Source organism: Vicugna pacos, chromosome 9 (assembly GCF_048564905.1).
Source record: "Vicugna pacos chromosome 9, VicPac4, whole genome shotgun sequence".
NCBI classification, from domain to species: domain Eukaryota; kingdom Metazoa; phylum Chordata; class Mammalia; order Artiodactyla; family Camelidae; genus Vicugna; species Vicugna pacos.
The window spans coordinates 31,905,357-31,921,897 of NC_132995.1; the positions used below are offsets into that span (position 1 = coordinate 31,905,357).

A 16,541-nucleotide genomic window follows, 5' to 3' on the forward strand; every position below is an offset into this window, starting at 1 on the left:
CCTTCCCTGCCTCCACTGCAGCCCCAGAGCCACCTCCCAGGGCTACATGACCAAAGCATAGTGTGCAAATATTGCTCCAGGCCCACATGCTGCGACATTACCTTCCAACTTCCTAGCCTTTGCTTGGGCAGCCACCATTGCCAAATAGGCTCTCTTCTAACCCCGTCTTCCCAAACCCAAACTTCTCTTTAAGGTGCAATTCGAATGTCCCCTCTCTCCCTGATTTCTTGCAGCTCCCTGCTCTGTTTCTACAATTCCGTTGCCTCTCACCCTCGGAGCATTAATCACATCCTGCCTAGTAGCATGGGTATTTGTGTCCCTCTGTTATCTCTCCCACGACACTGGGAGCCTCTCGAGGGTAGGGTTCACGCTGGGCACTTTGCTGCCTTCCCCGCGATATCTGACCATGGCCTCTCTACTCCTTTGGCTCACACTGCACCCTGGCCAAGGCTTAGGTCCTGCCATGTTCTGAGTAGGATAACAGATGTGGCCAAGAGCCCAGCTCTGTTCTGTGACCTCTGGGAAGTTGCTTCACCTCTCTGTGCCTCAATCTTTCAACTGTAAAATGGGAAGAACAACAGTATGTTTTTCATAGAATTATTTTGAGGGTGAGTCAAAATAATGTATAGCAAGTGTACAGCACCATGCTGGGCCCATAGCGAGGGCCCCAAACATGTTAGATGTTATCAGAGGGGGGGAAGCCAATGCAACGGAGTGATTATTCTCAGTTGGCCCTACAGCAGAGACTACAAGTTGCTCACACACCCTGTTTCCTCATCCTCCAGGGCACACAGCTAGGCTGCATGTCTCTTGCAGTTGGGTGAGGCATGTGACTGAGCGCTGCCAATCGTATATGAACGGAGTGATGAGCGTCACCTCCAGGCTGACCCAGAAAGACCACCATGTGATCCTCTGTGCTCTTTCTCCATCTGCTGGCCAGGTGCAGAGGATCTGGGGCCCTAGAGGAGGGCAGAGACATAACACGGAAGGAGGCTGGGTCCCTGATTGACCAAGTGGAAGAATGTTTGTCAGTCAGAAACACTTGATTGGATTTTACTTGAGTGAGAAGGAGATTTTTTATAGTTTTGAGCAACTAAGACTTGGGGGTTTATGTTATCACTGCTAAAATTACCTAACTAATTTGGGCCAAATTTGCTCAACATCACTGAAGGCTCATTTCTCCTTAGGTTGCTGGGCACTGAGTCCCCTGTGGCTGCTGCCAGCTGCCCCCTGGGGATCAGGATGTCAATCACTTGGGGAGTGACTCACTTGAAGAAGCCGAACATTCCTAGCCGGTACTGGATCGTCACAACCAGCACGTCCTCGTAGGCAGCCACGGCGGACCCATCAAAGATGGATGCTGAGCCAGTCTCAAAGGCGCCCCCAGGGAGCCACACCATGACCTGAGGACAGGAGAGGAATTTTCTAGTCAGCCTGTGGGGCACCCGCGCCCCCTCCCCATGCACGTTGAGACATTCTTTCTTTAAAGAAATATAAATGTCTCACTTTCCTTTCCAAATAGCATCAGAGGTTTCATCTTGTGGAGAAGGCCAGGGTTAAGCATACGAATGCCTGAGTCTGATTCCTAGCTCTGCCACTGACTAGCTGTGTGACCTGGGACAGCTTACTTAACCTCTCTGAGGTTCTTTTTTCTCATTCACAAGATGTGAAGAATGAAAATATTCCGTTTATGAGGTTATCATGAGGTTTAAATAAAATTCTACACTTAAAGTTCATAGAACAATGTTGACACATCTCAAGTGCTCAGAAAATGTTAACTAAATGTCATTGAACTTGCGACCCACGTGAAGATGGAAACCACTGTAAGTCATGTCTGAGAGCAAAAGCTGCTTAAACTGTTTTAATCTAAGACTTTTCCCTACTTACAGAGAGAAGAGAAGAGAGGAGAGAGTATGGGGAAGAGAAGTGTGGAAGCTTTACCACAGTGATTAGAAAAATTTGGACCAGGGAACATAAAACATCCAAATGGTATTATCATGATTCATATACTTAACAATAAGTCCCTTTTATTCTCTATTTTAGGTCATATCAGTGATTACAACTCCTGGGGCAGGAAAAAAAAAATCACTGAGGGTAAAGGAGAAGTGGACAAAACATTGGCTTTGACATCCGGATCTACCACTTACTGTGTATATAACATGGAGCAAGTCGCTTATGTCCTCCCTATGCCTCATCTTCTTCATCTGTGGAATGGGTCCAATAATCCTTACCCACTGGGTTATTGTGGGGGTTAGATGGAATAATGTACTGTGCCTGGCAGGTAGTTAGCCCTCAATAGGTGTTGCTGTTATGATACAACAGAGCGAGTCTCCTGTTGCAGTGACATGGGGGATGGAGGATGACGGGGGAAGGGTGTGGTTAAAATTAGGTGGTAGAATGCGTCTTCTCCATTCACTGATACAGAGATCTTTTACATTCTTAAGTGAAATAGTTCACATTTTTACCTGACTGTCTTCACTGCAAACAGAAAATTTGGGGAAGGCAATTATCCTCCTTAAAAAAGAATTTCCCAAGCAAACAACAAATCAGAGTCCTTCTAAGCAGAGTCTTTTCTGAATGTTTACAGACCATTAAATACCCAGCAGAAGGGGAAAAAAACAAAACAAAAACCAAAGATTAAGTCACTGCCAATAAAGATGCAATCAGAAAAGAAGATAAAGTGAATCTGTCATTAGAATGATTTTTTAAAGAAAGTTATTGACATGTCAAGTGATTACATTTCCCTTTTACCCAATAGGGGCCTAGGTCTTATTCCAGACACATAGCCCCTCCGCCTGGGTCCCAGGCCCAGAACCTGCCAGCTAGAGCCCCCAGCATGGTAGGCAGCCTTACGGGGAGCTTGGAGCCAGCATCTGCATGGGCTGGTGCGTAGATGTTAAGGTACAGGCAGTCTTCTGACACTCTGAATGTGGGGTAATGCATCTTGAGGATGTGTTGATCTGAGAACAGCCACTCTGAGTTCTGGAGGCACCTTGGAAAAGGGGAGGAGAAACCCCTAGGGTTGCTGTCAGCAAACTTGCCTGGGAGGGGCCAGTTCTTGCGGCCCAAACCAATGAACTATAATTCTCTTTGATCTGGTTTCTGGCTAAGAAAGCACACTGTGCAGAATAATTGCAGCTCCCACCCATGCCTACCCCCACTACCATAATCCAGACACACAGACTCAAGCTGGCTCAACAATCCCCCAGACTGTAGAGGGCAGGACACTAAGTTGTGTATCAATCACTTTGCTCTGACAGCTCCCTCTTCTGCTCCTAGAGGAACAAAAGGACATTTCCAGGCCTTGCCACCAGGAACCAACTGAGGTAGACTGGCAAGGATATTCCTGCATTTAGGTCTTTGCTTCAACTGATCCCTCTGTCCAGACTTCTCTCTCCCCAGGTCTATTTGTTCATGATCTTCCCTTTCAGATTTTGTGAAAGTGCCACCTCCTCCAGGAAGCCCTCTGAGATTTCCCCAATTAGACCACAGCTCTTTGGAAATACCTACATATTTTGTGTTCTTTCCTAGAACCTCTCCTAGGGAGCAGCTAAAAGCCTAGGGCTCTGTAGGAGTCACCTCGGTAACTTTTAGCCCCTAGCACCAAGCCTGACGCATAGTAAGATTTAGCGAGATTGTATATGTAAATATGTCTACCGAGTGCTCAGTTAATGTCTGTTGTTCTTTTAAAGAATAGTGTACAGATTAGGCAGCAGGAAACTGTTGCTGCAAATCCACTCCCTCACAAGCATTTATGCCATTTTGTTCCTTTGTACGTTGTGTCTCAGAAACTGAGGCACGCTGCTTTCAATAAAGACATCCCTGACCTCCTCCAGTGCTCCCTTAGCACCCTTCTCTGCCCCCCTAATGCTTGCCTTTGTCATCCTATACCTTAATTGTCATTATTGTTTATGTCCTGACTAGCACCACCAGTCTGCAGGTTCCTTGAGGGCAGCTGTGTCTAACCCATTTTAATGGCCCCCAGGACCTAATGGAGAGCCAGCTATTGAGTTGGTTCTCAGTAGATACAAGTTGAACGAATGAATGAATAAATGAACAGACGAGGTTCAGCTTATTGCGCTGGGTCTCTGGGTCACATGGGGTCTTCTGCGGCTTACGGAGTCTTCTGGCATCAGGGTAGTCCTTCTGCCTGGGACCCCAATGCCAGTAATCAACATGGCCCAACCTGAGGGCTTTACAGAATCTGCGAGTCAGAAGATTCTTGGCGAATTCCAAGTGTTATCTCCCGCCTAATGCATGAGGCACCTCCACAATTTAACTGGGAACTAGTCACCAATCTAAATTTGAAAATTTGCAATGTCTAGAAGCTCCTGCCCTCCCATCTCCCCTGAGTCACAGACTCACACTCATGTATCCATTCCACAGGTTTTTATGGATTCCCGACTGTGGGCCAGGCCCTGCGCTGGGCACCATGTTGGCAACTAGAGTTAAAATTCCTCTGGTGTGATTCTCACTCTAAAGCCCTTACTCAGTATGACCATGGAGATTAAGCCTGGGGGAGAGTTCACAGGGAAACACTTCAACAACCCCTTCTAACCAAAGAGTCAGTAAGCCCATCACACTGGTTCCCAAACCTGACTGGGCCTCCGAATCCCTAGAGAGTTTCCTTACAGTCAAGTTCCCAGGCCCAGCTCTGGGGATTCAGATTCAGGAAGTTGGGAAGGGAGCCCAGGGAATCTGCATGTTCTAAACAAGGTTCTAGCAGTTCCCCTCCCCAGCCAGATAGGGAGCCTCACCCACATCTGTAGCCCTCCACATCCTCCTCACTGATGCCCTGACCCCTTTCCCCAGTGGGCTGCCAGACCTTTATTCCCCCTCAATGCTCTGCCTCTACTCCCAGGTCACAGGCCACGCACAGGACAGAGCCAGCTCTTACAAGTTAGGGTAGGATGTGGCATCTTGGAAATCATTCCAGGGTGATGCAGGCTTTGGTTTTGCAAATCGCCGGGGTCCGACAGGGGGCGCAGCATAAGGGATTCCAAGGAACACGTTCACGGGCATGTCATTTCCCAGCACAGTAGCTTGCTTCCCCCGGACCCACCCCAGCCTGGTGTTCCTCACTGGTGCATCTGCAGCTGGCCCTGAGGAGACACATAGGATGAGTCAGAAGCTGGCTGGGAAGAGGCTGAACTCAGAGCTCCCCGCAGTGGGACACTTTTTCTCAACCCAGAGGCTGTACAAGTATCTGAATTCCCTCTCAATGAACACCATGTCAATTGCTTCCTTTCAAATTCCCTTAGAAGTCATCTGCATCAGAACATCAACTTAATTTCTCCTAGGAGCACAGCACCAAGCTACAAAATTCCCCTTTGTTACCTTGGGAACACATCTTCCTTCTGCTGCACAAAGGCTTTCCCTTACCACGGAACTGATACACGCCAGCCTCTATAGATTCTGGGACTCCACAAAATCTTCTGGCCCAGAGTTTCCCACTTTTTAGCCATTTTCACACCTACTAGTGCAATTGCTGGCACGTCTGTACATCACTCATGTGACTGACATTTTACCTGTCTTAAAATTAAATTTAAATAAACTTTAAAATTTTTACTTAGAGGAATTCTAAACAATAACATGTATGGAATTGTGGTTTTGGTAACTGAGGTGTATGCTTCTGAATACATATTAAAATACATATACAGCAATGAAAATAAAAAAATTCTTATGCAGATGTCACCTGACATCAGCTTATCCACCTCCAGGGGTGTGAGGATGACACTTTGGGAGACTAGGAAGCAAGCTTCTGAGTTTCCACATTGAACAGGGAGCCCTGAGAAGTCAGCTGCCCAGCTATTTACTTAGCAGAACTCAGATGTCTCAGCACTACCTGCTGTCATGTCATTTCAACAGCAACAGCCCTGCCTGGGCAGTTGGCATTACAGAAGCATGGGCTCCAGCCCACTCCCCTCCCCAGTGCTCAGGACAGAGGGCTCTCTAAGCCCCGGCAAGGTGCAAACAACCTCAGGACAGGACCGGGTCTTCTGTGCTCCACCCATGCCTGAGAAGAAGACGCTGGCCTGGGGCTCTCAGCAACACTAGGACATTGATGGGGTGCTCTTCACGAGCCCCAGAGACTCCTGAGAAGTAAGCTCATTTCCACCAGTGGAAAATCCTCCAAGGCAGGGCAGGGAAACCCCCTATTTCATCTTCTGAGAGCCCTCCTCCCCCACTGGGTGTCTCACCTTCGGCGGTGGCTGCAAGGACCCAAATAGCCCAGATCAGGGTCTGGCCTGGCTGCACCCACTCCCCACTCATCTGGCTGTCCCGCTTGAACTCCCTTGACATCCACAGCCACGGCTGGCCTCCGGGATCTTTGGTCAGGGGCAAGAAAGGGAGACAAGTGTTGAGCAGGCAGACACAAGACACAGACTCGGTGAAGAATAACAGCATCAGACTAAGATTTTTGGAGGAATTGGCCAAGCGAGAATTTCCTGTTCTGATTTACATAAGAAGAAGCTGATGATTAACTCTTGAGCGGGGGAAAAATAACTTGGTAGGCTTTGACTTACCCTATGATCTAGCAATCCCACTCCTGGGCATATACCTGGAGAAAAAATATTTTAAAAAGACACATACATCCCAATGTTCAAAGTAGCACAATTTACAATATCCAAGACATGGAAACAACCCAAATGTCCATCAACAGATGACTGGATAAAGAAGATGTGGTGTACACACACACACACACACACACACACACACACACACATACACACAATATAGAATACTACTCAGCCATAAAAAAGAATAAAATAATGCCATTTGCAGCAACATAGATGGATCTGGAGGTCATCATGCTAAGTGTAGTAAGCCAGAAACAGAAAGAAAAATGTCCATATGATATTGATCATATGTGGAATCTGAAAGAAAGGACATAAATGAATTTATCTATGACACAGAAACAGACTCACAGACATAGAGATCAAACTTATGGTTACCAGGGGGTAAAGGAGGTGGGAAGGGAAAAATTGGGAATTTGAAAATTGCACCTTTTTGGGAATGATGGAAATGTTAGCTATCTTGATTGTGGTAGTGTTTTCATTGGTATATATCTATCAAAATTCATCAAACTGTACATTTGAAATATGTGTACAGGACATACGGTTACCATACCACAATAAAGGTGTTTAAAAAATTTAGAAGGCTTTGGGCTCACAGGATGGTAGAAGCAGAAAGGACATTTGGGTTCAGGTAAGCCAGAAAACTCAATTCAGATACTGACAGGGGCCAAGAAGGCAGCAAACATGCAGTGAATGAAGCTGGCCAGGAGACACACTAGGGAATGGTGGGGACTGTGGAAAACTGGATGGCACATGCTCTATCTAAAGGGGCAATGATTTTTCAACTCCAAGAACATTTCGCTTTTGACAGTGTACATGGGCTAAGCCGGGAGTCTGTAATACCTCTCAATTTTTAAATGTGGCCTCAATTTTTAAAAATCACCATGTGAGCCCAATACAGCATTTCTGCTGGCTTGATTTATGTCATGGGTGAAGACTCTGCAATTCTGATCTAGACCCAGTCCCCCACTGTAAATTTAAGAAGACAAGACTAGGGAGGTGAAGTTAGTATAAGTAGTTCTGTTGGGGCCTATCCTTAGCATTCTGGGTTCTCGTTGCAGTGCTGATTGGGTCATGGAAGATCCACGTCAGGACCCAAGAGCCTCATCCTCCTGCCCCTAGCAGGCACCATGCCTCACTGAGGGCTGAGGGCCCAGGATGGGCTGGGCAAATGGAGTCAGAATTATCCAGGGCACTTGTTGAAAACACATCCTTCTGATTTAAAAATGATATTAGAGAGAAGTAAGATGGCAGAGTAGAAGGACGCTTGTAGCTCACCCTCTCCCACAAATACACCAAAATTCACATCTATGGACCTACTCAGCCAACCAGAGCACCTGCTGAACTCCGACAGAACATTGCTTTCTTTGAAAGACAAAGACACCAAAAATCTGGTAGGAGAAAAGGAAAAAAGAAAGAAGAAAAAGCAAAACAGTGCAGGACCGATCCCATGGGGAGGGAGCGGCAAAGGAGGGCTGGCACTCATTCGCTGGGTCTTCTCTCTCCAACAGAGAGGCCAGTGGGATGGAAGGGGAGCCTCTGAGGCTCAGATCTGCCCCAAGCACCCCTTGACCAACAGAACTGAGCTAAACGGGCACAAAGGGTCCCCGCGACACCCAGCCTGAGACACGAGCTGGCAGCTGGGGCCGGGACAGCTGTCTGAGCCAGGCAGAGGACTAGGGCAGCTGCACTGAGGCAGCCCTGGGGAACTGCAGGGTGCCGTGCGCTGTAGCTGGGAGGGGATACGGAGCAGAACAACCTCAGTCCCCCATAAATTGTGAAAAAGCAAAGCAACACAGCTGGTGTGCCCTGGGAGAAGGGGCACCATAGCCTTTGTCTCCTCAGACCTGCGCCGCCATTACTGGCGCTTCTCACGAGAAGAGAGGCGGGGCGCAGCCACAGCCGCCATCTCCTCCTGTGCGCAGCGCCCGGGCGGGGGTGGGGCTGAGGCCTGAATCTGCACCCAGGGGCTCCGCAACCTCCTAGGCAGGACTGATACTTGTTTACAGCCTGAGGCAGATAGGATCTTTCTGCCCTGGCACCTCAGAGAACTCGCACCACCAAGACAAACAAGGAGCTGAGATTTGGCATGGAGCAGGGGCAGGGTCATTCAGCAGTCTTCCCTGAGCCCGCCTTCATAGCGCCACTCAGAGGCAGAGTGGGCAGCTGCACAGAGAGGAGGAGTGACTGGCGCCGGTAGAGGGTGGGTAGCCACCTGCTTTCCTGGCAGGAATGCAGCACCTGACCAGGGTCCTGGGAGGGGGTGAGATCCGCCCACCTGCCTCGCCCGAGCTCAGCGTCTGACTGTGGCATCAGGAGGGGGAGTGACCCACCTGCCGGATAAGAGCTCAGCACCTCACCCAGTGTTGGGAGGGGGTGCGATCTGCTAGTCGACAGCCACTGGGAGCAGCACAGACAAGAGCGCCAACAGAGGGCCTCTGGAAACAGCAAGCTGAGTTCGCAAAACAGGGCGAAGACACAAAGACCTCTCGATAACACCATTAAGAGCACACCGTCTCCAGGAGAACTAGATAACTGATACTCCTTAAGTCATAGTGCCAGAGAGATATGAGCACTATGAAGAAGCAGAGGAACTACTCCCAATTAAAAGATCAAGAGAAATCTCTTGAAAGCACGATCAAGGAAATAGACATTGATGGCCTACTAGATCAAGATTTCAAAAAAGGAGTGATCAAAGTACTGAAGGAACTAAAAGAAATTGTTTAGAGATATAAAATATGTCAAAAATGAAATAGAAGCTATAAAGAAGAACCAAGTAGAATTAGTAAGCTCATTTGCTGAGATGAGAGCTGACCTAGAGGCTATACAAAGCAAGCTAGATAATGCAGAGGAACGAATAAGTGACCTAGAAGACAGGACAACAGAAAGCACCCAATCAGAACAGCTGAGAGAAAAACAAACAAAAAACAATGAAAACAATATAAGGGACCTATGGGATAATATAAAGCGTGCCAATCTATGCATAATAGGGGTTCCAGAAGGGAAAGAAAGAACAAAGGGGATTGAAAAGGTATTTGAAGAAATCATGACTGAAAACATCCCAAAACTAAAGGAATCAGATATCCAAGTACAGGAGGCTCAGAGGGTCCCAAACAGGAAGAACCTAAACAGATTCACACCAAGACATATCATAATCAACATGGCCAGAGTCAAGGATAAAGAAATGATCCTAAAGGCAGCAAGAGAAAAACAAAGATTGAGTTACAAGGGAACCCCCATAAGTCTCTCAGCTGATTTCTCTACACAAACACTACAGGCCAGAAGGGAGAGACAAGATATATTCAAAGCCCTGAATGAAAAAAAGATGCAGCCTAAGATACTCTATCCAGCAAGGCTATCCTTTAGAATAGAAGGAGAGATAAAGAACTTCACAGACAAGCAAAAACTAAGAGTTTAGCAACACTAAACCCATGCTAAAAGAAATAATGACAGGTCTACTCTAAATAGAAAAGAAGCAGGATGCTACAAAAATGAGAAACTCATAACTGGAAAGGAGATAACTGCCATGAATTACAAAAAGAATAAACACAAAATTGTAAAAGAAGACATCTAAATCATTAAGAGTGGGAGAGGGAAGCAAGGAAAGCCACCGTGGAAAACAGTATGGAGATTCCTCAAAAGACTAGGAATAGACTTACCATATGACCCAGGAATCCCGCTCCTGGGCATATATCCAGAAGGAAACCTACTTCAAAATGACACCTGCACCCCAGTGTTCATAGCAGCACTATTTACAATAGTCAAGACAAGGAAACAGCTTAAATGTCCATCAACAGATGACTGAGTAAAGAAGATGTGGTATATTTATACAATGGAATATTATTCAGTCATGAAAACCAACAATATAACGCCATTTGAGCAACATGGATGTTCCTGGAGAATGTGTCATTCTAAGTTAAGTAAGCCAGAAAGAGAAAGAAAAATACCATATGAGATCGCTCATATGTGGAATCTAAAAAACAAAAACAAAAACAAACAAACAAACAAACAAAAACAAAGTGTAAATACAGGACAGAAATAGACTCACAGACAGAGAATACAGACTTGTGGTTACCAGGGGGGTGGAGGGTGGAAAGGGATAGACTGGGATTTCAAAATTGTAGACTAGATAAACAAGATTACACTGTATAGCACAGGGAAATATACACAAAATGTTACGATAACTCACAGAGAAAAAAATGTGACAATGAGTGTGTCCATGAATGACTGAAAAATTGTGCTGAACACTGGAATTTGACACAACATTGTAAAGTAATTATAAATCAGTAAAAAATGTTTTTAAAAAAGAGAACTATGGAGGATATGGTTTTCTAATTGCATATCTTCTATTTGCTGTTCTGTCTAGATCACCTTTGACTATTTCATGCATCCTCTAATACACAGGACCTACATTCTGGGAGACACTAAAATGTCAGGAAACAAGGATATTAGCTTTTACTTATGGAATGCCTTGTGTCAGACCTTTGGCTAAATGCTTTGCAGCCATTCCCTAATTTAATGCAATGATCCCCGTCTTGTAGATGAGGAAACTAAGACTTTGCAAGGTAGGATGAACTGTCTGATATCATAAAGTTGAAAAGCAGCACAGCTGGGACTTAAGCCCAGATTTCCTGCCTCCAAGCTGAAGTCTCTGCATTTAGAGAGGATGGAATAAGAAATGAGGAGCCACGGTGTAAGATCAGGGAGGATGGCTGATTTCTGCAGTTCTTGGACTATTAAAAATCACTTCATCTTCTAGGAAGCTGAGTAACCATTTGACATCACCTCCTAGGACCTTGATGTCCCCATCAGCAGCACAGACCAGTGGCCTGGATGGCCCCTGAGAGACACAGACCTTTGATGGGCTCTCTCTGTTCCTCAGATTGCTCTGCTGAAACCCTGAGGGAGAAATCAGAATGAGAGAGGACCTCTCTCTGAGGCGTGGCTTAAAACATGCACTAATATACCCCTGCTGATAGGCAGTGGAGATCAAAGCCCACTTTCCGATTCTCAAAAGAGGAGGCTGCATCAGAGCAGCAACAGTGGCCTCAGGGTGGAGATTGGCCTGCAGGTTGACAAAACAAAGGGAGGATGGTCTGGGGATGGAATCAGTCACCAGGCAAGCCCCTCTCGTCCGACATCGGCCCAGAGCTGGACCTATAGAGTTTCCTTCACATAACCTTTCTTCAAACCCATTTCACATTCATGTTAAACCCAAACACTGCCATTCCAGATGGATGTCTGACTGTACCCCAACTCTACAACCCCATCACTGGACCTCCATCACTGTCCTCCCATCCCTGTAACCCCATCACTGTACCCTCATCACTGTACCCCTATCCCTACAACTCTATCACTGTGCCCCATCAGTATACTCCACCCCTATACCCCCATCACAGCATCCCCATCACTGCACCCCCATAACTACACCCATTCCTGCACCCACATCACTGCACATCATGATTATATACAGTCCTCTTTTTAAAAATTATAGTCAGTTTACAATGTTGTCAATTTCTGGTGTACAGCATGTTTCAGTCATATATGTACATACATATATTCCTTTTCATATTCTTTTTCATTATAGTTTACTACAAGATATTGAATATAGTTCCCTGTGCTATACATTTTATCCAATGATGTTTATCCATTTTATATATGGTAGTTAATATCTGCAAGTTTTGAACTTCCAATTTATCCCTTCTCACTCACTCCTCACCTCCCTCCCTAGTAACCATAAGTTTGTTTTCCATGTCTGTGAGTCTGTTTCTGTTTTGTAAATAAGTTCATTTGTGTCATTTTTAGGATTCCACATATAAGTGATATCATATGGTACTTTTCTTTCTGTTTCTGCCTTACCTCACTTTAGTATGACGATACCCAGCTCTACCCATGTTGCTGCAAATGACATTATTTTATTCCTTTTTATGGCTGAGTAGTATTCCATTGTATATACATACCACAACTTCTTTATCCAGTCATCTGTCAGTAGGCATTTAGGTTGCTTCTATGTCTTGGCTATTGTATGTAGTGCTGCTATGATCGTTGGGATGCATATATCTTTTCAAATTAGAGTTTCCTCTGGATATATGCCCAAGAGTGGGATTGCTAGATCATATGGTAAGTCTATTTTCAGTTTTTAAAGGAATCTCCATACTGTTTTCCATAATGGCTGCACCAAACTACATTCCCACCAACAGTGAAGGAGGGTTCCCTTTTTTCCACAGCCTCTCCAGCATTTATCGTTTGTGGCCTTTTGAATGATGGCCATTCTGACTGGTGTGAAGTGATACTCATTGTAGTTTTGATTTGCATTTCTCTAATAATTAGTGATATTAAGCATTTTTTTCATATGGCTATTGGCCATTTGTATGTCTTCACTGGAGAAATGCTTGTTTAGGTCTTCTGTCCATTTTTGGATTGGGCTATTTTTTTGTTATTAAGTTGTCTGAGTTTTTTTGTTATTAAGTTGTATGAGTTTTGTTATTGAGTTGTATGAGTTGTATGTACTCTGGAAATTAAGCCCTTGACAGTCACATCATTCTGCATATTCTCTGTTAATTACATTTTCCTTTCCTGGATGTTTTGCCTTGACTTTACCTGGTGAAATCCTCCTTGTATTTTAAGATCCCATGGAAATATCACCCTCTTCATACAGACCTCCTTATTCTCAAATGTGAGAACCATTTTCTCCTTTCCTCCTATACATTTTGTTGATGTCTCTGTTATACTATTTATAATATTCTGTCCTAGTTCAATAGCTGGTTTAGCCACAAAAAATGATGATGATGACATCTCTCATCACTTGGTTACATAACCTCAGCCCACATCTGACTTAAGTCAGAGCTGCAGTGAACAGTTCTGTGCAGGCTCAGCCTCACTTTGCCCTGACAGCATACCACCTGAAGCATGGGTGGGCCACGTGGCTTTCTATTTTCTACCCCATGATCTTCTCCCCTTTGTCTTTGTTCAAGTGAGACTGGAATTACAGGATGGTTAAAGCCCCCAGGAACCCTGTGCTCCAGCCTCTGGACACATTTTATATGCTACTCAGGTGGCAGGAATTCCTAGAGAAATTGGGCTCTCCTTGCTCACAGCAGCAGTCTCGGTGCTACGCACTTACCTTGTGGTTTCCTCATCCTTGCCCCAGGCTCTGCTCACAGGGAACCAAGCTAAGTCAATTGGCACTAGAAGGAGACCTAGGAAGAAGACCCTCAGTGGGATTCTGTAGCCGGATCACTCATCAGTCAGATAGCATCATGTCACGAAGACTCTCTCCAGCTGGAGGGGCATGGGTTAACTCTAAGGTGTAGAGGCAATGGTAATTATAAGGATTGTGGTTTGGGCTGGCTTTTAACTGCCTTGAAAACCTTGAAGAAAGTGGCAGGCTCAGGCTAATCAGCTATTAGCACAGAGTATGCCATGAAAATTAGCAGGTCCCCTGGCAGCCCTGAAAGATACTTTATCTCCTGGAACCATAGTTAGGTCATGCTGAAAATTAGACCCAAGATTTAACCAAAAGAATGAGAGAGCTACAAAGGAATTTGAGTGTGCAGTCATGAAAGATCTCCTATGCTAAAGTCAGGTCCCAGATAAGGAATGATTAAGATCCTGAGACATGGGATGGAGACATTTGGATGGGCGCATTTGAGATCGTGAACACCCAGATGCTCTTAAACTCTCCAAACTAGCAGGAACAGCTCTCTCCTTCTTACTAGAGGAGAGCAGACATGATCTATGACATGAGTCTCTCATGAAAATGCTTTTTCTCATCAAGATCACCCTGCTCCACACACTGCCCAAAGCTAATAAGTAGGGCCAGTTTTCAGCATGGCCTGAACAAGGAAACAGCGTTCCTTCTCTGGGAGGAAATGGTTTTCTCACTGAATTAATTGCATAACATGGCTAAAATGTCCCAGTAAGAACTGAGAAAAACTCGTGTAGGAGTGAATCTTCAGGGTGATCTTCATATGCTCCTAACACTGGATTCCTAAAACCTTCAATGAGGTGTCCACTCCCTGAATCTCTAAAGGATTTCCTTCTTACCTTCTGCGGCACAAGGCCTCCAGGATGCTAACCACCGCTTGCTCATCCTGTCCAATCAGCATGAAGTTGTAAATGTTAACATGGGAGTGTGATGTTCTGTGGACACCTGGCAGTCTAGATGTCTTTGGACTATATTATGACAGACAGTGGGAGACTCAGCCCTGTATATGAATATTACTCAACCTATGGGAATGTGAACTATTTCTGATCTTCTTTCTAAACTGGAATGGAAAAGACTGCATTTTCTAAATCAATGGCTGTATATCATATAGCTGAGGCCTTACTAGTCTGCTCAAGCAAAGATGCCACATTTAGCACAGCAGCTATAATCTGAGTTGTTACTTGGTTGAGTCTACCATAGCCTTCAGTAACTCTCCAGGATCCATCCATTTCTACAGGTGCTAGACTGGTGAATTAAATGGATATGTGAGAGGGACCACCATCCTTGTATCTTTTAGTCTCCTAGTGGGGGCACTAATCTACGCCATATCCCTCGCTCAGGAAACAATATTGTTTTCTATTTCCTATTTTGGCCATGGGGTGGGGGTCTCCTGGATTCTGGCAGGTCAGAGTTTCCATTTAGCTTTCCCTTTGCGATAGCTCTAGTTCCACATACCAGGAACTTATATTATACCAAGAACAAGGGATTAGTCTAATTGCCAAATCTATCTCTGGGGCCACAGAGAATGGATCTCCGTCACATTCCCTCCCATCCCCCTTCAGTGAAGACTCTCGCTTTTTGATTGTTTTATTAGATTAAAGCAATGGGTCTCAACCAGGGGCAGTTTTGCCCCCACCCCGGGACATCTGGAAATGTCCGAAGACATTTTTGGTTGTCACAACTTAAGGAGTGCTATTGGAAACTGTTAAGTAGAGGGCAGGGATACTGCTATCCACCCTGCAGGACAGCCTCCCACAGTTATTCATTCCCCTGGTCAACAGTGCCAAGATTGAGAAGCCCTGGACTAAACCATATGATATAGTCTATATTTGAAATCTTTGACTTACAAAAGCAGCGATTTCACGTGATTCATATTGGGTTTCTACAGAGTTCAATTTAAGAGGGGGTTCCAAAGTATTCTTAAATATTACAAGCCATTAATCTCATCCAAATTCCTCCTGGAACAGATGGCATGAATGTGGCCCAGAGAGGATAAGGGGATTTCCCAAGGTCACACAGCAAGTGAGAGTGGATCCACACCCGAACACAGGCCCCTATGCCCCTATTAACCCTTTCTGTCAACACAGAAGCTTCCAGCCAGCCTCATTTCTCCAAACGCAGGAAATGGTTTCTTTCCTAGTTGCTGCTCTAATGCTCTGCCCTAGGAAATGTTTCAGAGAGAGCTGATTCCCACCAAAAACTTGGAATGACATTCATCCAGAACGCAAAAGAAAATCTATTTACTTATAAAAAGAAGAAAATGGGGAACAAAAGAAACTTATTCCTAAACAGCCATGCAAAGTGAGGCCAGCTGCAGGGAATTAAGTGAGATTAATACCCCCCCACCCCCCACCCCGTTGATCATGAGCAGACAGGCAGATGTGGAGCTGTCAGGAGTGACAAGGCTTTCCTCTCCAGGAGTGATAATTTTGTCTCGGATGGACGAGGAGACGTTCACTCAGAAAGAAGGAGCCCAGTGCCATCCCACAATAAAGCCTGTGCAGGGGACTGCAGGAGTCCAGGGGAACTTGTCCTCCAGGAAAAATGAAATTGTGATGTCACAGCTGCCTCCCAGGGCTGAGGACACACAGCCTACAGCAGCGCTCTCCTTGTCAGAGCTGGGAAGAACGCTGGGGACTGTCCAGGGAAAAGAAGCAAGCCGAGTTGTGCAGATACGGGGTGAGGAACAAGAGTCAAGCTCACCCTCACTCTGCAGCCAGAAGCCACGCCAGTTTACAAGGCCAGCTTGGATTTAA

At 45.5% G+C, this 16,541-nt stretch overlaps 1 protein-coding gene across 15 annotated transcripts in view; it reads right to left on the reverse strand.

Moving 5' to 3' along the window:
* The window catches only part of CES5A (carboxylesterase 5A), a 224,508-nt gene that overhangs the window by 15,890 nt on the left and 192,077 nt on the right, over positions 1-16,541 (reverse strand). For 6 of the 15 annotated variants that reach the window (XR_012075642.1, XR_012075643.1, XM_072967389.1 and 3 more), the window contains 4 exons: positions 6,201-6,329; positions 4,898-5,102; positions 2,854-2,992; positions 1,270-1,403 (listed from right to left, as the gene is read on the reverse strand). Coding sequence is in view for 13 of the 15 variants with exons in the window: in XM_072967389.1 (XP_072823490.1) it covers positions 1,270-1,403; positions 2,854-2,992; positions 4,898-5,102; positions 6,201-6,329 (607 nt within the window). In the remaining 2 variants the exon portion in view is untranslated. Of the gene's footprint in view, positions 1-1,269; positions 1,404-2,853; positions 2,993-4,897; positions 5,103-6,200; positions 6,330-6,527; positions 6,555-11,433; positions 11,478-13,701; positions 13,755-16,541 lie in introns of those variants that run through there. The other 9 variants (XM_031680596.2, XM_072967396.1, XM_072967395.1 and 6 more) reach the window with 5 other exon arrangements.